The 25,688-nt window shown below is 34.1% G+C and overlaps 2 protein-coding genes across 4 annotated transcripts; one reads left to right on the forward strand and one right to left on the reverse strand.

Annotated features, from left to right (window-relative positions):
• Window positions 1-9,383: 9,383 nt before the first annotated feature.
• On the forward strand, window positions 9,384-14,915 carry LOC132695578 (DNA helicase MCM8-like). Of its 3 annotated transcripts, none has more exons than XM_060659928.1 (13): window positions 9,384-10,414; window positions 10,477-10,580; window positions 10,633-10,998; window positions 11,281-11,528; window positions 11,721-11,825; window positions 11,889-12,041; window positions 12,105-12,321; window positions 13,360-13,520; window positions 13,631-13,843; window positions 13,909-14,027; window positions 14,078-14,297; window positions 14,494-14,655; window positions 14,712-14,915. In XM_060659928.1, the coding sequence occupies exons 2-13, from the start codon at window positions 10,514-10,516 to the stop codon at window positions 14,913-14,915; spliced, it is 2,235 nt and encodes a 744-aa protein (XP_060515911.1). In that variant the 5' UTR covers window positions 9,384-10,414; window positions 10,477-10,513. The 3 variants fall into 3 exon arrangements, with proteins under 3 accessions (XP_060515911.1, XP_060515893.1, XP_060515902.1); XM_060659910.1 differs by having other exon boundaries at window positions 9,384-10,356; window positions 10,415-10,580; XM_060659919.1 differs by having other exon boundaries at window positions 9,385-10,580; window positions 10,633-10,992.
• A 48-nt stretch (window positions 14,916-14,963) lies between these two features.
• On the reverse strand, window positions 14,964-23,053 carry LOC132705140 (zinc finger MYND domain-containing protein 10). The gene is made up of 8 exons (XM_060675576.1): window positions 22,833-23,053; window positions 21,824-21,932; window positions 21,589-21,769; window positions 21,357-21,537; window positions 16,233-16,398; window positions 15,967-16,116; window positions 15,679-15,869; window positions 14,964-15,174 (listed from the first exon to the last, which is right to left on the reverse strand). Exons 1-8 carry the CDS (start codon window positions 22,916-22,918, stop codon window positions 14,994-14,996), a joined length of 1,245 nt encoding a protein of 414 aa, XP_060531559.1. The 5' UTR covers window positions 22,919-23,053; the 3' UTR covers window positions 14,964-14,993.
• Window positions 23,054-25,688: the final 2,635 nt, after the last annotated feature.

Consider the following 25,688-nt stretch of genomic DNA (forward strand, 5'->3'; position numbering starts at 1 on the left):
CTAAAATAAATCGATGACGACGCTGGCGCCGACGCTTAGCGTCTGTACGTACAGTATTTGACTGTTGCGTAAATTGCGTTATACCATTAATCCACCGCTGGTTACATCGAACAAACGGTTTGCCGCATTTTACATAGCGGTCCAATCGGGAAGTACAATGCATCTTAAATTACCTTACGGTATCTTAAGAACCATTCAAGATACACACCTTTTATCCTTAGCATTGTTAGACAACTTTTTTGAACTTTTTGGATATTTCCGCAACTTTGAAAAATACAGGGTTAGTTTAAGCTAGATGCATTTTTGTAGAATTCATTGACTTCATATAGAAGCAAGCAAATCAGTTCTCAATACCAATTTCGAAAAGACGATTCCTGTGTTTTCGATTATAGGCGATTACAGCTAGGCAAAAATGGTTAAAAGTCTCATTATTACATCTTTTAAAAATTTTAAATTAATCAAGATATCTAAGAAACTAATAAAGTAAGAAAACCTTAAGGAAATGTTCTCAGAAATTCAAGAATAAAATAATATACCGGATGTTGTATTTAAAATAAGGAAGTTATTGACTGTGAGATATTTATTAAATTGTTTTTGCCTGGATATAATAAAAAGGTTGCTATCGGAGAGGAAGCTTGTGGTTAGGGATGCTTCCACCTCTTTATTAGTTAGCCGAAGATTCCTTACTGCAGTATGCCGATGATATTGCCCTTGTTGGGGCAAGTCGAGAAGGACTGTAGTTGCCTTTCCGTTCCCGTGAAATAAGCAGAAGTAATCGGCAAAGTCTTGAGGAATTTTGGGGTGATGGTTTTGAAAAGTTTGGTCTTGTGATTAATATATGTCTTGTATTAATATATGTCTTTGTTTTGACATTCGTAACATTTTTAACGAATTCATACAAAACTGCCAGAAGAGTTACATTCCCGAGGAATATGTAACTATTGATGACATGCTCCTAGGTTTTCGAGCGAAATGCCCTTTTCGGCCAGTACATACCATGGAAACCTAACAAATATGGCAAAAAATGTTATGCCATTATTGATTCAAAATGAATTACACTTATGAGATGGAAATATAATCATTATGTCGACCAGAAGGACCTTTTTATGTCAGAAACAATGCAACAGCAGTAGTATACAGGATGCCTGAGTCTTTATTTGGGTCTGGCCGCAACATTGCCGCTGACAATTTGTTTACCGATATGAACCTTGTTGACACTTTAAAGTAGCATGTCATTTATTTTTGGTAACAATTTGCAACCAATGCATCGAAGAATATTTCTCAAACGTTTGGCACACGAATTGACAATCGCAGAACTAAGGCGAAAAAGTTTAAAAATTATTAGAATTCTTATAGAAATTCAAAATAGACTGAAACGATTTCGCTCTTCTTCCCAGGAAGAAGAAGGTATTCCTCCATCAATAGCCCCAAAAAGACCAACGAAACTGGTTTGAAAATGCTTACAAATCATGAATGTAAGAAATGTAAGACACTTCTTTGCTGGTCTCACGTAAATATGGTGTGCGATGGGTGCTTTACTCCAAAAAATGCAGATTCTTACTCAGAGTGATTACCATTTAAGAAATAATTGATAAGAGAAATTTGTAAATAAGTTTAATAATATTTGTCCGAGAGTTAAATTAACTATTATTTATTTTGAAGGAGTGCCGAATAGGCTCCTTGCGCCCGCCGGAAGGCTAAATAGTAATCTTTGGTTCTCACTGAAAAATATTTTGCTTTTACGTGTTTTGCTCGAGTGTTTCATCTAACTTACATAGGCGCCTAACATTGTGCTAGATCTCACCACCTACTTATATATTATTTTGTAATAATAATGTTTGGTAAAATTTAAATAAAGGCATTATTTATTTAATTATTTTACTTTCAACCCCTTGAATCATTCTAACGTCCAATATTTGCCAATACATTTATTGAATAAATCTTAATTTGACATAACTTGGCTGTAAACTAATGCCAGAAGTATAATCATAAGCATAATATCGCCGCAATGGTGGTTAAAGGTGTAACTGCATTTTTACAAAATCGAGTTATTGACAGAACTAAATGGAAAAATGCATTATCTCTCTGTAAACATTTTTTGGATTATGGATTGCGTTTGCGCCCACATGTCATTCTCCTAAATGGAACTCCAATGTCGTAAGTGTCAGTTGTTTGGCCAATTTATGCATTATCAAAAGAGAAATTTAAGAAAGAGACATAAGTGTACATTTGGTCTATTTTATTTTCAAAAATATTTTTAAGTATATTCTTTAAAAAAGAGTTTCAATTTTAATTTAGATTACTCAAATAACAATATCGTAAACAAACATATTAGCTAATTTAATAAATCCTCAACTTACAACTAACAGTAAATTCCAGGATCTTTCGCATATGCCTATGGTAAAGTCAATTAAAAATAAGGCTTCTCTAAATAATATAGCATCTACAAGAGCAGATAAAGCTATCGATTCTCTAGAATATATTACAAAACCCAAACAGTTTCTTAAACCAGACATATCAAAAAACGAGTTATATCAAAAACAAATCAAAACCGTAATTACCTATTCATCACTTCTTAATGACAGAAAAAATACCAACTAATAATTATGAATCCTCACCTCCAAAATTATATTCTTCAATTAAATTACACAAAAAGGATATGTCAATTAGGCCTGTAGTTTCTTTTGTTGGCTTTTTCATAGCTTAACTGAATCTGAACCAGATGGAAACAAAAGCCAAAAGGCTGATTGGCGAAACGTTAGCAAGTTCGACTGAACAACAAACGACGCAGGAGGAATCCAGAAGTTTAACCGATTGACGTAATAACATAATATACAATCTCACTCAGAGACAAGTCAACCATAAAACAAGACTTGTTAGATAGTTTAATAGTTTTTTTAGACCAAAGTAAGGTGACTTCCGCAGGAATACTCTCAGAGGTACAATTAACATAAACATAAATATTAAAAAGAAGAGGTGCCAGGGAGAACCTTGTGGGATTTAGATTGCGGACCAACTACTAAGAGGTGGAAGCATCCCTAACCACAAATAAAATACGGGGAATATTACTACTAAGATTGCTTCTTCTTCTTCAGCTGCCTATCCACTACTATTGGATATTGGCGATCACATTTCCGTATGCTACCCTGTCTATTGCTGTATGTACAAGGTCCCCGATATTTTTCAAGCCAGTCCATTCCCTCACGTTTCTAAGCCATGACATTTGTTTCCTTCCTACGCCACGCTTGCCCTCTATCTTACCCTCGACGATTAGCGTTTTTCGTTTTTTTATGTGTAATAGAATTTCTCTGTCTCTGCCCATTTTTCTCAAAATTTCCTCGTTTGTAACCCTTTCGACCCATGATACTCTCAGCATACGGCGGTAAGTCCACATCTCAAACGCTTCTAATCTATTAATTGATGTTGTTTTGAGCGTCCATGTCTCCATACCATATAATAGAACGGACCATATATAGCACTCGACGTATCGTCCTCTTAGGTTCAGGCTTGTGTCTCTGTTGGTAAGTATATGTTTAAATTTGAGAAAATAGCTCCGGGCTATTTCTATTCTGGCTTTGATTTCTTTGTCGTTGTCCCCATCGTCATACAGCCAACTACCCAAGTATCTATATTTCTTGACTCGTTCCAAAGCCATTCCATCGACGAAGAGTTGCGCATTCACATAAGGCACCCTGTCCCTACTGATTATCATAAACTTTGTTTTATTACTATTTATGTTTAGTCCATAGTTTTTACTGGCGTCGTTTAGTAGAGTAATCAGTTGTTGTAAGTCTTGGATATTATCCGCTATCAAGACAGAATCATCCGCGTACCTAATGTTATTCACATATACTCCATTTACTTTGATTCCGATATCCTTATCTTGGAATGCTTCGCCAAAAATGGCTTCTGAGTACACGTTAAACAAAAGTGGGACATGATGCATCCTTGTCTCACTCCTCTACGTATTTCTATATCTTGTGTTTTCAGTTCGTTTGTTGTTATATGTGCAGTTTGATGCCAATATAGATTTTGAATGCAGCGAACATCTTTACCATCTACATCCATTTTTTGTAATATCTCGATTAGTTTTGTGTGCTGCACTCTATCAAAGGCCTTTTCGTAATCAACAAAACAAAGAAAGACGTCCTTTTTTACATCGCAACAATTCTGAACCAGTACGCGAATACTGAAAAGAGCCTCCCGCGTCCCCATTCCACTCCTAAACCCAAATTGTGTGTCTTTAATACTGTCCTCACATTTTCTATGTAACCTGTGGTGTAAGACTTTAAGAAATATTTTTAGTGTATGGCTCATCAGACTTATTAATCGATGTTCTTTGCAGCTTTTTGCATTTCTTTTTTTAGAGTGCTATCATCCGGGCCAGATGAACCCTGGTTTTTTAACGAGGTGTTACTCCTCGATCCCTCCTCCTTCCTCATCTCTTGCGTGATGAGACCCCAGGCTTGGGACTGGCATAGCGGAGTTACTAAGATTGCTAATGGAATTAAATATGTTGTCAAAGTCGCCTCCTCTCGATAACTTTAATTTTCATAAAGCGGATTGGGGCTTATTCTCAGGTCTAGTATCTTCTCCAATGTTGGAAAACAAGCTATTCCGAGTAGAAAGAGAAATCACAGATTTGACTTACACCGGATAATTCGTCTAAAGAGAGAGGACTCTTAGACCTAAGAGAAAAAGCAATTTTATAAAATTCTGTGAAAGCTTATCTCTTTTCAATAAGGTTTCCGAAGTTTGGGAAACGGTAAAGATTTTCGCCAGGTCCCTTAATGCTCTTAATAGGCATTTTCCGTTGAATTATTCTGTCCAGCAGATGATGCGTGATTCTCGTACATCTCCAGTTGAACCAGTTAGTATTCTCCCTCCTCGCATATTTAAGGCTAAATCTTCCCCTAGATTTTCTTTGAAAGAGTTTACTTCCACAATTGAGGATCGGAGAAGCACATGTCCTGGAATGGATGGAATTGCATTCCCCCTTAAGCATCTTCCTATTGAGGATGTTGTTTATGTCATAACAGTGATGTATTATATTGTACTGTTGGCATTATGATTTGGCCCCCACCCCATATGTTTTCATTTGAAGCAGAGAAAAAAGTTATGTGGTAGATTTGGATTTGAATTCGAATTTGCGAATATTACAGTGGACCAGTTCGAGATTTACCTTAATTAAAAAAAAAACGCATTCCTGTGGAAATACCGAGAAAGTAAGCACGGAAATATTGTAAAATCACATTCAAATCTCGAAAAAATCTGAAGTTGTCCCAGATGTTTAACCAGACCCTTGAACAACCACTTCGGAGAGCTTCAAAATGGTGTATTGCTCAACCATCTTGAAACCGTCGGCAAGACATAAAATCACCCCCAATAATCAAATGCCGTAAAATTCGATTTATTTATTGTGGAACTCAAAAAAATCTGACGTCCCAGATGTCGAATTAAATCATTGAAGAGCCACTTAGAAGAGTTTTAAAATGATGTATTGCTCAACTACCTTGAAGCGGTAGGGAAGATATAAAACTACCTGAATTATGCAAACTCCTTTTTAAATTACTATACATATATTAATTTATTTCGCGGTTTTTTCGCGCCCAAAAAATGACGACTCTTTTTACTTGCGGCCGAAGACAAAGGTCAAAACTTTTAAATCGATCCACACGGACTCTCTCTCTGATCGACCGTCGAACCGAACGCATCACGGACAATTCCAAAGTGTAAAGCAATTAAAAAGTGCCGGTACGTGTAAAACCCGCGGGTGCAGAGAACCAGCAACCCCCCTCAAAGGATCAAGGTAGGCCGCACCCTTTCGGAGTCGTCATTATATCGTCGATCTCGAAACTTTATTAAAGGGAAAATCAAAAAACTAGTAACCAGCCCAAATACAGTCCACTCAAATTTTCGTACACAAAGATTTATTTTATTTATTTCGCAATCTCAAAAAATCTGACGTCCCAGAGATTCAACCAGAAAATTAAAGAGCCACTTAGGAGAGCTTCAATATGATGTATTGCTCAACCACCTCGAGGCGGTCTGGAAGATATAAAACTACCCCTAATAATGAGATACGCTAAAATTCATTTTATTTATTTCGGAATCTCAAAAAAGCCTGACGTTGTCCCAGATATTGAATGAGTCTATTAAAGGGCCACATAGGAGAGCTTCAAAACGATGTATTACTCACCCACCTTGAAACCGTCGGGAAGATATAAAACTACTTCCAATTATGAAATACCCAAAAGTTCGATATATTTATTTCGCAATCGCAAAAAAAACAGACGTTGTCCACCACCTTTAAGCGGTCGGGAAAATGTAAAACTACCCCAAATAATTAAATAACCAAATGTTCATTTTCTTCATTTCGGAATCTCAAAAAAACCTGACGTTGTCCCAGATAATGAATTAGACCGTTGCAGAGCCGCTTACGAGAGCTTGTCTCAGATATTCAATTAGACCATTGAAGAGCCAGGTAGGAGAGTTTCAAAATAATGTATTACTCAACCACCATGCAACGGTGGGAAAGATATAAAACTACCCCCAATAATGAAATAACCAAATATTCGTTTTATTGATTTTGCAATCTCAAAAAAATCTGACGTCCCAGATATTCAATCAGACTATTAAAGATCCACTTAGGAGAGCTTCAGAATGATGTATTACTCAACCACAATTGAAACTGTCCAGAATATATAAAACTACCCCCAATTCTGAAATACCCAAAAGTTCGTTTTATTGGACTATCTAAAAGCCACTTAGGAGAGCTTCAAAATGATGTATTGCTCAACCACCTCCAAACTGTCGGGAAGATATGAAACTACCTCCATTTATGAGATGCCCTAATATTCGTTTTCAAATGGTTGTCATATTTAAAATGTTAAGTTGTATATTTTACCATGTTTTATTGCTATGGTTAATTTTATGTTAATTTTCAAAAGGTGTATATGATTGTTTCTTTTTGTTTCTGAATTATTTGAAAAAAATTGTACAACCCGCATGATAACTATTGCTCCTAATCTGGAAACGATTCAAATTGTTTTTTCTTTAAATGGGACTAAACGTCAAGTACAGAATTTAGTCCCCTTTCGAATATATCCCTATACTGGAAATAGTTTATATAAAAGCGCAAATGTCATCCCAGAAAACTTTTAATTAATGGCCTAATAAAGTAAAAATGAAAAGTACAAATAAAATTAAGAAAATCTCCTGAATATCGCGAGTATCCATGATCGATGGATGTGTCTTTGTGGGTCAATTTCGAGTTAAAAACGAAATCTTTACTTTGATAATGGCGAATTTTAGGGCATCACATTATCGGGGGTAGTTTTATATCTGCAGGGCCGTTTCAAGGTGATTGAGCAATACATCATTTTGAAGCTCTCCCAAGTGACTTTGCAACGTCTGATTTTTGTGAGATTGCAAAATAAATATATCAAACTTTTGGGGATAGTTTTATATCTTCCCTACCGTTTCGAGGTGGTTGAGCAATAGATCATTTTGAAGCTCTCCTAAGTGGCTCTTTAATTGCCTAATGCAATATGTGGGACAAGCTCAAGTTTTTTTTTGAGATTCCGAAATAAATAAAATGAATATTGGGGTATTTCATTATGGGGGGTAGTTTTATATCTTCCCTACCGCTTCAAGGTGGTTGAGTAATACATCATTTTGAAGCAGCGATCTCCTAAATGGCTCTTAAATGGTCTAATTCAATATCTGGGGCAACGTCGGGTTTTTTAGAGTCCGAAATAAATAACACGAATACTTGGTGATTTCATTATTGGGGTGGTTTTATATATTCCCAACAGTTTCAAGGTGGTTGTTTGTGTGGCTTAAGGAAGTCAGGTGGTTTTGAGATTCAGAAATAAATAAAACAATTATTTGGTTTTTTCATTATTGGGGGTGGCTTTATATATTCCCGCCTTTTTCAAGGTGGTTGAGCTCTCCTAAGTGGCTCTTTAATGGTCTAATTCAATACCTCGGACAACGTCAGATATTTTTGAGATTTCGAAATAAATACAACGAATTCTTGGGTATTTTGTTATTATTTTGTTTTATATCTTCCCGGCCGTTTTGAGGTGGTTGAGCAATATATCATTTTGAAGCTCTCCTAAGTGGCTTTTGAATAGTCTAATTGAATGTCTAGGACAACGTCAGATTTTTTTGAGATTGCAAAATAAATAAAACGAATATTTGGTTATTTCATTATTGGGGGTAGTTTTATATCTTCCCGACCATTTCTAGATGGTTGAGTAATATATAATTTTGAAGCTCTCCGAAATGGCTCTTTAATATCTGGGACAACGTCAGATTTCTTTGAGATTGCGAAATAAATAAAACGAACTTTTGGGTATTAGGCTTTCACGGCCAGAAACTACACTGCTAAGTATTTCCGGGCTTTTGAGCCACTGTAGTACTAAACACCGAAGACTATGACAAGAAAATACTAGACCTATTAGATCCCAACGTATACAAAAAGCTACGACAAGATCCAACCAACAGTATCCTAAGAAAAACCAACTCATTAATTAAGAAGTCATCCATTGAACCAGAAATCCAGCCGAAACTCCGCAATTCGGGCGCCTTACCACCAAGATTATACGGATTACCCAAAATCACCTATCACCAAAATTACGAATATTTTATGGATGTAATTTTCCTATCTAGTGCAGAATCTGTTCCGATGCATAAACCCTCATTAAACTATGGGTTACCTTGGTGGGATAATGAGTGCACCAACGCCATTAAACGGAAAAGATAAGCATTCAGAGATTATAAAATCTACCCCTCTGAGGCCAACTTCCTGGAATCATTAAGAACCGGGCACAAACAAGACAGCTGCTACATAGGAAGAAAAAGGGGGGCTATGTCAACTTTCGTGAGAAGCTATCTCCCAATACTAGTTCAAAAGAAGTTTGGAGCAGTTTTAGAAGGTGAAAAACCGACTGGAATGGTTCGGGGAGAACCAAGCTTTAATTGACGTTCGCCAAAGTGGCTTCAGAAAGGGTAAGGGAACTTTCGACAACCTCAGAGGTCCTCTGCCGTTTGGCTCGCAATCAACTAGCAGCAATGGTGACGCTGGACATATCCAATGCCTACGATAATATAAATGTTGACTTATTGACCTCGGTGCTGGCCAAAATTGGAACAGCCAGAGATTTGACTTTGCTTATTAAAGATTTTCTCACAAGTGAAAGATCCGTCTACTAATACATTTGTGTCAGGCAGAACAACCAGCAAGGGGGTGCCCCAAGGTTTCCCTCTTTCTCCATCAATATTTAATATATACATCAATTCAATTAAAGAAACAATTCCTGAGAACATAAGACTTTTACAGTTTGCGGACGATACCGCCTTGCTGAGTACTGGGACTGATGCCCAAACAATAGTGAATTAATTTGAGTAGAACTTTGAAAAATATACATATTTGGTCTTTGAATGTAGGACTTGAGATTAACCCCAATAAATCTGCAGCTATATGTTTTTCCAAAAAGAATTACAATGTTAATTATCTCCCCAGACTTCACCTCAACACTCGAACCATAGCATGGAGAAATTGCATCACATATTTAGGAGTGATTTTTGATCCAAAACTGTCATGGGAGCCACAAATTATAAACATGATACAGAAAGTTTCAGGTGGGTTGAATATGATGCGATTGACCAGATCGCCAATGCTGCACTCCTAGAACCACGGGAAAATATAAAATTGAGTTTTAGGGAATTCTTCTCTAAATTAAAGCATAACATCTGGAATGCTTGAAGTGACAGATGGAAACATATAGGATTAGGGAAAGGAGTTAATTTCACCTCACATTATTCTACTCCGCCAACTAAACCCTGGTTTCATAAGCTCGATCTGAATAGAAGAGAAATCACAACTATGTGTAGACCGAGAAGCAAGCATTGCTGTTCTCCGGCTCACCTAAATAGAATTAAAGTCTAAACTCTCCGGAGACTGTGAATGTGGAGAACTGGGTGATTTAGGTCAGGTGCTGTCTGACTGTGCTCTTCATTGGGAGAAAATCACAACAGTTGTATGAGTCACTCATTAGTGCTAATTTTCCTTCGCCTCTGCATATTAATTCAATTTTATTTCACCGCACTCAGTTGGATTTTGCTGCTAGAATGGTTTGCCGCTTTTTAGATGCATGTGGATTAAAACTTTGAATATTGTTTTCATATTTTCTAATTCTTTCGTCCAATTTTTTTTCTGTATAGCCGTCCAGTAGGATGATGGTATCGCCCAGACCCTCTTTACGGAGGCATCCTTCATGGAAATAGTTTATTGCACACCACTACCGAGAAGCTGGCCGAATTGCCTTAGCAGCAGTGGCCAAAAAAACCGTAATTAAAAAAAAAATCTTTATGTGTTATTATTATTGTCACCTTCCCAAAGTTTTAGGTATAATGTATTCCTTAATGTAAATCTCTAAGGCAAAGTTAAGCCTGTATAATGGTTTTTAGATTTTGGTGTTGGTATGGTTCAATTCAACATTGTGAAATGGATTCTTTAGGCAAACAAACTGATGAGGCATTTTCTGGTCTTGATTTGTATTTTTTGAAAATCGGTACATAGCAAAATTTAATGAAACGCAGAAATAATCAGCTTTTATGTCACAGGTGAAGATCATATGGAGAAAATCAGAAAATATGCATTAGCGTTTCGGTCTCACATAAACAGATATGCAGGAAATTATGCATTGGCTCAAATTGAAACTAAAAGATATGCTATAATTGATTACAAATTTCTAGTAAATGATAATGAGTTTATAAAACAATGGACTACTTTTACGGAGGACTTTACTAATGATACTGATTTTACTGTAAAGTGTCTTGGGCTTGCAATTCACGTTTATATAAGGGAGGTGCTTAAACAATCTAAATGTGAAGAAATTGAAAAGAAACTACCACTTGTAAGAGCAAGAGTAATTAATTTGGAGCCCATTATCCAATTAAGTGAAATTAAGGCCAGTTCTTATGGTATGTGTTAGTATCCCCTCTCATTTCCATATATATTTTAATGTGTCACTCTTATCACTAAATGTTATGATTATAGTAAGTGTGACACATTATTTGTCTCAGTTTTCCTGTATTAGGTAATAGAGAATAATAATACACTCAATTCTTTCTTGGGTGGGTGATTTCTTGTTAAATTGCAAATGTCAACTAACTGAAAGTATTTTGATATGAAAGAAATCATTGGACAAATTTGTGCCTAATAATCTACTCGTTTTTAAGGTTTGCCTAACTAATCCTGTATGTCTGTAGGTAAATGTTTGTCATTGAGAGGAACAGTACGTAAGGCTAGTGGTATTAAAATAATCTGCAGTCTACTAGAATTTCGGTGTGCAGTGTGCCAGTCAACACAAATCTGGAAACAAAACAATGGTGTCTACACTCCCCCCGATAAATGTAAAAATCAAGGTTGTCGATCTGCGGGCAACTTTGAAGCCCTCTACAAATCAAAACATACAAAAACTATTGACTGGCAGTCAATAGTGATCCAACAGACTGAAGTAAGATATATTTTTAAAATATTTGTTTGTGAACAGTACCTAATGCATACATAAGGTGGTACTTCCTACTTACAAACATGGCTCAAATAAAATAAAATGCAAAAAATTAAATTATTAATTGAAGAAATAATAAATAATATAATTGAATTCAAATACTCCTTAATTTCTGTTTTCCTTTCACTTTCTTTTTAGTGTGAAATGGCTCGAATTCCTCCAACATTAGAATGTGAACTTAGTGAAGATTTAGTTAGATCTTGTGCGCCTGGGGATGATATCATAGTTTCTGGAGTCATTAAGGTATTAATAAATTAGAAAATAATTTATTTATTATCCTGTAATTTTAATATCAATACATTCTAGGCTAGACATATAAATGACAATAAGGGTAAAAATAAGAACTCTGAATTTGATTTATATTTAGATGTAATTTCAATTTATAATCATAACGAAAAAAATAGCAGTGACCCTTATGATAGAATCACCTTTACTCCGGAAGATTATTTTTCAGTAAAAGTAATTAAAATTGTTTATTATCAGTAGTATCAAATGATTTCCTAACAATTTAAACTGTTTTAGCAAATCCATGCTCAACAAAATTTGTTTTGCTATTTAGTGCATTCATTGTGTCCCAATATATATGGGCATGAGATAGTGAAAGCAGGTCTTCTTTTAGCTTTATTTAGAGGAAGCAAAACAAACACTTTCAGATCAGAATCCCATGTGCTTCTTATAGGAGATCCGGGATTGGGTAAAAGCCAGATGTTAAAAGAATGTGTTCAGGTTTCCCCAACAGGTAAGTTAGTGACTATATTATATCTACACAAATACTCGTAATATCTGGGTTAATGCTACTTACAGAATATTTGATCATTGTGTGATTTAGCTTCCAATTTGTGCCATTTTCTTTCTAAACAGCCATCTCACACTTAACTCGTTTCTTTTTGATTTTTAGAAAGAACTTAAAATTTCCAGTTCATTGATGTCTCACAAATGCACAAAATATTTTATCACACTTGGTAAAGTTAGATCTAAATTATTTTATAAGTAGGCTCTGACTTTAATTTTAATATTAATTTAGTAAAGCATACATTGAATTTTCAATAGAACATGAACCTAATGAACCACTTCTCAACAAGTCAGATGTTTTGGACAAATTACCTACAAATTCAATACAAATTGAAAAAGTTGTGTTATGTAAAATTTTATTTAGTAACTGGTTAGTAATTTGTAGTTTTGCAAAATGTATCGATGTATTTTTGGCAATTTCTTATTATCGATAATTTAACTTACCTTTTTTAATTAAGCACCTATTGTAAATTATCAATCATTTCACGAAATCGACTGATGGTGCCATTTTTGTTTGAATGCAGTCTAAACGGACAGATGTACGCTTTTATGAAACCAAATTGTGCCGACTTTACGACCTACTCTAACTGAAGATGAGTTTAGAAGAACCTGGTTTCAACAGGATGGATGTCGGGTTCACAACACTATTCAAATCAGGAACTTCTTAAACCACCATTTTCGGTTATTCGCCTGTATTTCCCAAAGCGATTGACTTTCTCTAAAACTCGCTTCGTTGAACCTTTGCCGTGGATATAATAGTAACGGAGATCCCTGTATATTTTGAAATTTATCATTTTTGCAACACAAGAAATTCAAGTAACATTATCTAAACCATGACATTTATAATAATTAGTTATATTTGCGATTTTTTAATTGCTATTTCCATCCATTGAGGGATTACTCAAATCAAACAATTACAATATATTACATTAATAAATTTAAACTTCCATGTTCTACAACTTTGTTTTAATATGTGCTCCATTAGGCGTCTATGTGTGTGGCAATGCAAGTACCACTTCTGGATTAACCGTTACTATGGTCCGAGAATCTGGTGGAGACTATTCCCTAGAAGCGGGTGTTCTAATGTTAGCTGACCAAGGTTGTTGTTGTATAGATGAATTTGACAAAATGCAATCTCAACATGCAGTAAGTACTTATTGTTACATGTTATATGGGGTATTGCAAATTTGCAAATATGACTTAAAAAGCAGTATATTTTAGAAGTTTACTCAAACACACCATTTTTTTTAACTTAGTGCCTTCTTGAAGCAATGGAACAACAAAGCATTAGCATAGCTAAAGCGGGTGTAGTTTGCTCTTTACCCACATTGCCTACTATCTTAGCAGCTGCAAATCCAGCTGGTGGGCACTATGACAAATCGAAGACAATATCAGAAAATTTAAAAATTGGCTCACCAATGCTCTCGAGGTTTGATTTGATATTCATTTTATTGGATCAGCCCGATCAGGTCAGTTTTTACCATCCTGAAGTCACCTTAAACCAAAAGTAACACACACAATTTTTGGTTTTTAGTATTTAGATAAATACATAATAAAACACATTCTCTCTGCACACTCCAATGAAAATAAGAAACACACCTTACAATTGGAAAACTTTGGTGAATCATTTAATCAAAAATTTAACAGTTTAAGGTAATTTAGTTTTAAGTTAGTAAATTATTATCAAACGGCTGGTTTTTCAGAGAACGTTTAAAAAATCATAACGATACCAAAAATTATCTTTCTTCCACTGCATTTCGTAAATACATTGCATATGCTCAAAAATATGTCAATCCAAAACTTTCAGAAGACGCCAAACGAGTTTTAAAAAAATCTTATGTATCTTTGAGACAAGAATTTGCTAGTGGAAATTGCACTTCAGTTACCGCTCGACAACTGCATTCTTTGATAAGATTGACGCAGGTAAGTTCTTTTGGTAAGTTTGCTTTTGATGGCAATTTCAAACCGGTAACAAACAACAACAAATAATTATAAAAGTTATCTGCTATTTTGGTTTAATTCGAAAAATTTAGTTAAAAAAAAAAACGAGAAATGTGTATTGGTGATATTGTTTTTCCAAATAAACATGTACACTTTTTAAAAGTGTTCCCTATTATAGGCACGAGCAAAAGTAGAACTCAGGGAAGAAGCAAGCGAAGAAGATGCAAAAGATGTAATAGAAATTATGCGGTATAGCTTAACGGCAGTTTTTACAAATGAATCTGGAGCTTTAGACACTACTAGGTCCCAGCTTGGCACTGGCATGAGCCATAAAAATAAGGTAGGTAGGTAGACTGGAGTGTGTGAGCATTCACTTCATTCATCCTGTTTTATCAGGTTATAAAGCTGTTAAATGTTCTTCAGAAAAAATCGGAAGTGGAATCTAAATCAATTTTCACGTTGACTGAAATAAGGGAAGCTGGGGATGCGGCTGGGATACCAAAGGAAAAATTTTCAAATATGCTGGAAACGTTGAATATCCAGGGGTTTTTATTGAATAAAGGCGGAAATAAATATCAATTAAACTCGGCTTATTTGTAAAAGGTTTAATTTAATAAATATTCAATTATACATATATTTTATGTCCAGAACTACAAACTAATGTACAAAAACTGTACTTTATTGTGAACAATTTTCTTTATGTTGTGGCCAATGATTCACTTGACACCTGCGTGAACAATACCAGCATTTCTTACATCGAGAACATCTTTGCACTGCTGTTTTATTGCATTGGACACAAGTTTGACTTTCATTGACTTCAAATTTTTCCATAAAATCCGTGTTATATGCTTCAGTTAACCTAAATATATTACAAAATAAGTTATATATTAAGAAGCACTTCTTAATACTAAACTACTAGACACTGTCCGCATTGTAATGCCTTAGTTTTCATTTAGAACGGAAAAGTGGTAAGAATGAAACCATTTTAGAGCAAATAAAAATAATGTAATATTGATGGTAAAGGTAAAGGGTTACCGGATTTCCGTTGATTATAAAAACAGTGGAAACCCGCTAAAACCTTAATGTTTCAAATTTACTTGTTGCCTCTGTGAAAATCTACGGTTAGAAACACAAATACTTATGTCAAGTGTATAAAAATTAGAAATAAGAACCTTACTTTACATTGATCAGAACAATTTTAAGCATTTATTACTTCAGATATTAATATTAATGAAATATTTATTAATATTGAAATCACTTTATCCACGAGACAAATGGTCTTCAATTTATAATTGTTACATAATGGAGTTTTCAGGTATAGAATTTTAGAAACAAATAACTGGTATATTTGACATATCATTACATTTTTGCTGTTTGCTGTATTTTTTCCTTGTTATTTGTAAAAATTATGAGTGCCTGTTTCTTTGCAATGCTCTTCCATTTGCTTTGGCATTCTTGCAGGATTTTCTCTTTAATTTCAAGAATTGCCTCGACAAATACTGGTTTAATAGGTGGTGCATATTCTTGTAAACATGAAACTCGACACAGCCAGTTCTGAAATGAGAAAAGCATTTATTAACATAATTTCAACTTAAACATTTATGTTATAGTTTGAAAAATCGATTAGGGTGTTTATGTAAGTTTTTTTTACCTTTAATTCAAATAGGGGGGATAGTTGATCTAAAAGGATAGGGTTCATCATAGGTAAGATTTTCGTCAGTTGTGAACGTCTATTTGCAGTTATTGAATAGTATTGATGACCTTCTTGACTCAGCAAAGTTTGCCGGAGAGTTAACCATACCTATATAATTACAAAAAACATATCCGCGACGCAAATACGTTGTTCAATTTAAAAGTATAGATAAGCATAGGCAATCGCAATGCTGTTGAAACTAAATGCTTCTTTTTTCTCATTACCTGCGCTTCAACTTGAGGCAATTGTTCATTATCCCATTTTCTCCATTTACCACCTGAATAAATGTTTCCATCATTTTTAACCCAAGGTCTTTTTAAAATAATTTCGCTCAATAAAACCGGTACATCATATGCAGCGTATAAACGCGAACATACGGTAATGGGTAATCTATAAAAATAGTATACGTAATCAATATGTCAAATAGCAATCCTAAATTAAACTCGTAATTTTAAGTCAAATATGCCAATGCCGCCTCTGTTGTGAGATACAGGGTGTTTGGTTTAGTTCTCGAAATTGTTATTTCTCTATAGATTAAGCTGTTTTTGAAATGTCTACTTGCATACGAAATTTATTTAGATAAAATACCCATTTGGAGATATTTGTATTCCACAAAAAATTGGCCACTAAAAACGGGTCCCAATTTTAAAACTTGTTTGATATTGAGAATTGATTTATTGCTTACAGGGAGTCCAAAATTTACCAATCAATTTAATTATTTTCGGTTTTTCAAATACTACACCCTGCATATTATTGCATACGGTTATTATGCATTTTCAACAATTATCTTTTCCATTTCATACTTTCTATCAAAAGTCAAGCAAAACTCAAAGTTCTTTCTAGTCAGCATTAATATTTGATGATATATACTTTATCTGCATCAAAAGAGAACTTTTTATAGGGTTGACCACTAGATAGTTAGTCCAACTTCTTAAAGGGCTTGATATAGACCAAAAAGACATCCGTTGCATAGAGAACTTGTACTGGAACCAAACGGCACAAATAAAACTGGACAATACTATGTCGAACACCATACAGATTAGGAGGGGAGTGCGACAGGGATGTGTGCTGTCTCCACTCTTGTTCAATTTATATTCGGAGGCGATTTTCCAGGAGGCTTTAGAAGACGTGGAAATGGGAATCAAGGTTAATGGGGTTTGGATTAATAATATTCGTTATGCGGACGACACGGTCCTAATCGCTGACAATATACACGACCTACAACAACTGGTCAATAAGGTAGGAGAACAGAGCAAATCAATGGGCTTAAATATTAATACCAAAAAAACAAAATTCATGATCATATCCAGGAATCTAAACACGTTTCAAAACTCCACCATAACATTTAACGCTAGACCCATAGAAAGAGTGGACAAATTCAAGTACTTGGGTACCTGGCTTTTCGAAGATTGGACATCGGACAACGAAATAAAATACCGTATAGAACAGGCCCGACAAGCTTTCTTGAGGTTCAGAAGAGTGCTAACCTGCTCCGATTTTGACCTTGACCTAAGAATGAGATTCGTGAAATGCTACGTTTGGTCGGTGCTCCTTTACGGCATGGAGGGGTGGACACTGAAGACAACTACAATAAACAAATTAGAGGCCTTTGAGATGTGGCTACACCGCAGAACTCTCAAGATACCCTGGACGGCTAGATTGACCAACGATTAAATTCTAAGACGTGTTAACAAATCACGTGAACTTTTTGAATCAATTAAGAAGAAGAAAACGGCATATCTGGGGCATATCATGCGAAACAAAAAATAACAATTTTTACAACTGTTGATTGAAGGCAAGATCGAAGGCAGGAGGGGGATCGGAAGAAAAAAAATGTCGTGGCTTCGAAACATCAGACAGTGGACTGGCCTGCATGATGTACAGACGTTGATACATATCGCAAGAAACAGAGAAGCAATGGAAAATGTTATCGCAAACATCCATTAATGGATACGCATTGGAAGAAGAAGAAGACCACTAGATCACCTGTTTTCACCGGATATTCAACTCTGGAGCGTAAATTTGGAATGACGTAACAATATTTCCAGATTAGCGCATTTTTACCGTTTTTAACTGTTGATAATATACCATTATACCATAAATGGAAGCAATTAACAGTTTGGCAAGTGAATTAGCCCAAACAGGGTGTTCTTTTCTTTAATGAGAGATTACAATATTTTTGAAGTGAACTTTTTTACTGCATAATATTGCATTCGTTGGCTATATTGCTCAGTATACCTATTTTTAACGGTTTTATTGTTATTCTATAATTTCTATTATAATGTGATGTTTGGCAGACACGCAATATGCATGCATAGTACACTAGTTCTTTTGTACAGGGTGAATCAACGATAAAGTTCAATATCTCATTAGTTTCAAAAGTTATGATAAAATGGTAAATATAAAAGTTGTTACGATGCACATTTTTTTTAAGTAAGTATTTATAAGTATAAGTATATAAGTAAGTATTTATAAATTTTGTTTTGAATTTCTTTTCTTGATGCTAGTGGTAGTATTGAATATGAAAAACGGGATAGTGATAAACCGGAATGCTACCAATGAGAAAAAAAATGGACATTTGACTTTTACCAATTTCAAAATAATTCTCGGGTCTGCAACCGTCGTGGTACATCCCAGTCTACCGTTAATCGCACCACCAGAAAAAACAAATATTATCCTTCCCATATGGAAGTACACCGAGACCTTTTAGACCGTGATTTTGAACAAGTGATAATACTGCCCTAAAAATGCCGCATCCAAACTTACAGAACTTACAGCAAGGTCATTGCTTAAAAACGAGATTTTAAATCTCGCTCATGCGCATGGTGAATGGTTCTCAAAATTGTTTTCATAGTTGCTTCAAAAGTTCCAGTATTATCGGCGTTGGTAAAGCCTCTATATCTCTAGTAGCTATATCTGTGAAACAAACACTTTAAACTTATTAGACTACTTTTTTTTTCGCGAACCAGTTAATATTTAAATCGTTGCAAAATGTCTTACCTCAACTTCTTCAAGAAGTTGATAATATTGACATCCAACAAATGTAGCTTCAGCAAGATGGACCTCCTCCGCATTACGATCGAGAAATTCGAGAATTTTTAAATAATGATTACCCACAGAAATGAATCGGTAGAGGTGGATTCATTGGATGGCCCACTCGATCATATGACTTACCACCACTAGATTTCTTTTTGCGCGGGGATATGTTAAATATCGTGTTTATATGCATCTCCCTACAACACCAGAAGCTATGGAAAATGGGATTCGGGACGAGGGCAGGAGAATAACACAGTTTATGCTAAGGAACGTCCAAGAAAATATCTTGTGGCGCGTTTAGTTTAATATTGCATCATACTTCTCGACGTGTACACGTTCCTTTTGTGTCATTATAATATGTCCGATTCACGGGTTTCGGTAATGAAAAATAGATTTTACGCAGAATTAAAAACTAAAAAGCGTTCAAATGTAAAGAACTGTGTTTATATTGAAGATGATTAGTACAAAGTGTTAATTAATTATGTTAATAGTGCGAAATCAACAACGAAAAAGGTTCCCCGGGATTATTGGTTGCTGAAACGTTATGCTATTTTGACAATTGATCAAAATGTCAAGCTTATATTTCCTGTTAAAGAATCTGGGAGGAAAATTTTTTGTTATGCTCCTGTTTCGTTCGTTAAATTAAAGATTAACAACCATTTCAATAGGTTTTAAAACATATTTTTACGATGTTGTTTATGTTCCTGTTTCGTTTGTCAGGTTAAGCATTTCTGTAATAAAGTAAAGAGTAATAAATACTTTTTTCTATTCCCGTCTGTAAAATACCTAATACCCACCGATCTAGAGTGCGGGAAGCGTCACTTTACCACGTCAGTTTCGTTTCCCATGAATCCGAACCCCTTCGGACATTTCCGGGATTTTGAGGCAGTCGGATGTTTTCGGAGATCTTTCCCACCCTTTAAATTTGTCAATTCTGACGGTCATGTAAGTGAATGCATTCGTGTTGTTTTGCGAAAATGTACCCAAAAACTAACAGTCGTAGAAAAAGTATAGTATGCAACACGTTCGGTATACTTTTTAATCACTCGTTTATTAAAAACTCGCTCCGCTCTTGTCAAATAAACTCATGAGTCAAATGCCGTTTACCGTACTTGTTGCATAATATACTATTATTTTATTTTTCATTTAACACTGCTCTTAATATGGCATGGGCATTATATAAAATTCCTAGTTATTCCATGAAATGTCTGGCAAAAGGTAAAAAAATATTTAAATCAAAAAAGATTGCATACATTGCCTGAAATCATTAGTTGTTTTATAAAGTACCTAGGTTTTGTACAAAATGTCTTGATTTTATACTTTGCCGGTAACATGTACGATATACCTACTAAAAGTTGAAGGTTTTTGTAAGACTTTCAGAAAAAAGAAAGCAATAATAAAAATCGATATTTTTTTAATTTAAAATGATCCAAATATATTCGTTTATTTTGAATACCCCTAATTCACGTTCCATTGCATATATCTTTTAGGTCAGCTTCGAATAATAATTAAATATGAGTGATAAAATAAAGGCGCTATTTCATTTTTGTTTAAATTAAACTATTGGGAAAACTATTAGATTTAGGTATGTATTATCAATAAAAAAGTTGAAGAATTTCAAAAGGAACTCAAAACAAAATTTTCGTCACGCTTCTCTACAACTTTTGAAACCAATGAGATAATGAACTGTACTCTAGCGTTGACTCCAAGGGCCACCAATCGAGTAATATGATGGCCAATTGCAGTTTCTTAACTCTTTTGAAGTAAATAAAACCACGAACATATATTATCGACCTTGGTCAAAATCAATGCTAACTAGAAATAACTCTAGCGTTTGTTTGATTTTGATAGAAAAAACGCTATAGCGATAAAACGGTTGAAAATAGATATAGAGAAAGGCATAGTTAATCGATTTATAATCGGATTGTAAAGCAATCAATCAATTTTGCAATACCAATTTCGAAAGGACGATGCTTGTATTCTGGTTTATCGTATAAACGGTCACCACGAATTAAAAATGGTTAAAAGGTGCATTGTTTAAAATAATGTTACATCTTTCAATTTTTTTTTAGTCAAAATATCTTAGATTAAGATTATAATGAAACCTGAAGAAACCTATCATGAAATTTTCTCAGAAATCCAAAAATGTGTTCCAATTAAACTAAGGAAGATGCGTGCTGCGAGAAACTTATAATACTGTATAATACCAACTATTTTCATTTCATTTCATTTTCATTTAAAATTTTTTGATAAAATAAACTCTTATGGAGATATAAAAAAATCCCCCAGTTAGTAAACATTTTATAAATTACTTATCAACATTTTCTGCTAAGTAGAACAAAATGGTCAAACATCTAATGCCAATATCGAAGGATATCTTATTTCGCTGTTGTATTAGTTCTTGGTTGGCGGATTCTTCAGTTTGCTGGTTTAAGAGTTTGGAGACTGCAACACTTACATAATCTAATAAATCCACAGCCACTTCATCAAGGGCTGAAATTTAGTCCCTCGTTACTGATTGAACTAGTAACTTATTATATATACCTTCACAACAATCGGAGTGAAACATGACTAATTCCAGTAGTGCAACACACACACCTTCATGATACAGTATTGAATATGCAAAAAACGTACATTCAGGTCTTTTTACCAACTTTAACAGATGCGGCAATACTTTATGTTTCCAAATGCTAATTAATATAATTTCATGGACTAATATATTCGTCTAAAACAAATCTGTTATTAGCATGTAAAGATCATTAGGTGGGCAAGGTCATACCTTTCCGAATGACACCAATGTCTCCTTAACGTGTTCCCCGCTCAAAGCTGCTGCTTCCAGTAGTGCTTCCTGATGTAATTTTTGTAATCTGTTATGCCATTCCATCCACCTGAACATTTAAGTTACAATGAACATTCACTTAAAATGGATTTTTGAAAATTTCGAGTGGCTGCCCGGCTGGTTTGCTCAGTATAGTATTATAAAAGCTCATGTATATTATGAATAGTAATCATTGGATCTTTTAATTTGACCCTCGACATTAGGATCTCCGAAACGGTAGAGGTACAGGGTCGCTCAAAGTAGGAGAAAGTTGTGTTTTGATGAACCCGCTCATATTCCATTAAAAAAAAATTAAATTGTATTTGCTGCTTTTGGAAATATAGCAAATAAACTGAAATTTTCAATTTTTTGATCCAAGTTTATTGGAATTTTTTCAAGAATTTTACGAATAAATTCTCGTTGGATCTTCTGGTGCTGCTTCTTTTGTCTAAGCCGTCAGCATCCTCAACTTTCCTTAGAACCGCAAGATGTGTACTTTGTAGTTTTGAAATCCCTTGTTTTATGATGAATTAAAATGAAATTTGAAATATTAAAAAATATTCTTGCCGTGGGAAGTTTTGACTTTTTCCATTCGCTTTCATTTATTTTTTTTGGCGTTTTTGTTTAACTTCCCAACACATCATTTACGAAGCTGGGTACAGACTAGCTCAACGAAAGCCCATATTTGGGGTTGGATACGGAATGCTCATTTTCGTTTGAAGAAATGTCCACATTGCATTTGTTGTGTTTAGCAAAAGTTCATTGGACAAGGTTTTATTGACCCTAATTGATTCTTTATAGTTTTGCGGATGTGCGATTTGTTTTATTTTGATTTGTATAAAATTCAGAGTGAAAATTGACCTACAGAAAATTATTTGCACCACTTTGCTGTTCACTGATTCCCGGTTTCTTACAGAAATGGGTTTATTATTAAGCAATAAACGTATTACAATATTAATCTAAAACTTACTGATCAGTGCCAAGGTTTAACATATTTTGAGGTCTCATACTATCAATATACATTTCAATTTCATTTGGCATTAAAATAATATCCATTTTATTTACTTAATTTCGCAGATAGATGATTTATTGACAAATCATTCTATTTCAGATTCAATACAGTTACATAATCACCATGGCAACTGGTAAATGTCATTTTTCGGTAGCGGAATCTGTAAAATAAAATTTTTATATAAATTGGGTTTTGGTCAAATTTTGATTTTGAATGTGTGGTTATACATAGTTCTAAAATGGATATTTACAATTGCTTTAGTTTATTAATATGACTGACAAAAAAAGGTATTAAAATTTGATAAACAAGGAAACAAAAATAATATATATATATATATATATATATATATATATATATATATATATATATATATATATATATATATATATATATATATATATATATATATATATTTTGTATATTTTACAAGATATATTCTACTTTCAGCTCGTCGATTTCCAGGCGTCCTCTGCGCCTTTGTTACGTGGCAACACTGTCACTATTAACTTTTGCAGACTGGCGCGAAATTGTGGGGTAACGGCTCTGCTTCGCCTAGTTGTTTTGTTTTTCATATTGAATGAACTCGATTGGCGCTCCGTAGTTCGAGCATGTAGAGACGGTGGAAATAAAGAATTTTATTTTTTTACCACGAATTCGGAAGTAGGCTAAGTTGGAATTAACGTAAACGTAACACCAATACACAAGACTTTTTTTTTCTATTAAAAAATTAAATAATTAATAAAAGTTTATTTTCGAAATGTGTGGTAAAGAATTCAAAATTTACAAAAATCATATTTATATCCTGTTGCCAATGCCGTACGCTTTATATGATATTAGAATTTAAAACAACATTCTGTGACACGTCGCCAAACTCTTTTGTTTCGCTTGCTCTCTTCGTGAGAAAATCCGCTCATTGCATAAAGTTATTCTTTTTTCAACTACTTGTCCGCCGGTTGCATTTTTTTTTTACCTTAATTCAATGAACTCGCGTCTGTCTTTACTTAGAAGCCTGACTAGATTGAAGTCAGTCGTTAAAGTCGGACAACAAACGCAATAACAACACCCAAGACTCCATCCAGGTCGGAATCGAACCAACAACTTCTACTGCAAGTCGAGTTGGCAGGTCTAACGACTTACCAACCGAGCCATCCTCGATCACTTAAAAAAAATTATATTTTTTATTTAGTTGCACAAATTGCTATTTTTCGATTATTTTATTATTATTGCATTATATAATCTTCAGATCCATGAAGCAACATTATTAAAATGTTTTAATTAAACAAAATGGCACCAACAAGTTTTGGTTTTTTATATGCGAATACTAGGCAATAACTTCTGAATCTTTTTTAATTTTTGGGCACATTTTTAGATTTATTACTTTCTTCCGATAATTTCTGCTAAATGCTATTTAGAACGGTGTTCGAAATATTAAAAATATCGAATATAAATATTTATATTATAGAAATATTGAACATAAATGGTTATTTAATGCAATAGGAAAAGAAGTTGTTGGAATTTGCAAATTAAAATATCATTTGCTAAATACTTATCTAAATAATTAGGTAATAAAATATTTTGATTTTATCGTCTAATAATATTTCATTAATATTAATAGGTCGCCTATTAAAGTGCGCAACATATAAGAACTATTTTATTGAACGATTTAAGTTGTTGACTTTTGCTTTTAATCAAACCAAAATAAATGTGAAAAGTAACATTTCTATATTTTAGTAAAAATTATTATTTTGAAATGAACTTTGATAAAAGTTATTCGATAAAAGTGTTCTTTTTAATAGTTATTTTTCTTCATTGTGCCCTAAGATATAAATAAAAATGAAGTTAAACAATGAATGTGAGGGATGAAAAGTAAAGTACAATAATGTATCACCACTGCCACTGAACAATATTTTCATATATTACTTTTTTTAATGTACCTAAACTTAAATCCTAACAATGAACCTCTGAAATAAAGTATCTTTTTAGGTGATTTTCGACATATTCTCTATAAAGTTTTGCCTCGGGATAAAAAGTGTCTCTTTAGTTCCTTGGATATCATCTAAATTTTTTTCCCAAATTGATTTAAAAAAATCCCCCTTTTACATTCCTGCTCTAAAATACGCATTATACAGTGTGGCTTAAAGACGTTACGTAGGGCTGCGAGCCACTGCGGATATTTCCGGTGATATATTAGCCAGTGCTTTGGTTTGTCGATTCTGATGGTCAAGGTACACGCATATAGTATGCAACACCTTGTAAACTTCTTCTTTCACTCATTTATTAAGCACTCGCTCCATTCGTGCCAAATAAACTAATATGGCGTTTATCAAACTTGTTTAGCAAAGATTTCTGAAGATTTTTTTTTAAAGGAAACTTTCACAGAATAATGTAAGACTATTTACAAATATTCTGCATTCTACCTGCGTCGGTGGTTGATAAATCGAACTTTCTGACGTTTCGCCAACCATTCTGGAGATCTCACAGCTGGTCCTGTTCATAAATTTGACCGTTACAAGAAAAATATGTTCCAGACAAGCATTTTTCAATTTGGTTGAATATGTTTGATTCCAGATTCCCGAATTGCAATATATCTGAAAGAGCTATGTCAAAACTAAAAAAGAGAAACAGAACAAAAAATATACGACTATGACAAATAGAGTCATAAGCAGTTGCCGAAAACAATAATGACACCGAAATCTCATTCGATCAAATTAAAAATTAATCAATGTAATCGATTCTTCTACCAGCGAAATATCCGAAAATTAATAGAAATCTCTAAACAACCAAACAATCTTAACCGCGACTCTGATTTTCAAC

The sequence above is a fragment of the Cylas formicarius genome, unplaced genomic scaffold (assembly GCF_029955315.1).
Source record: "Cylas formicarius isolate icCylForm1 unplaced genomic scaffold, icCylForm1.1 PGA_scaffold_10__41_contigs__length_53128322, whole genome shotgun sequence".
In the NCBI taxonomy this organism is placed as follows: Eukaryota; Metazoa; Arthropoda; class Insecta; order Coleoptera; family Brentidae; genus Cylas; species Cylas formicarius.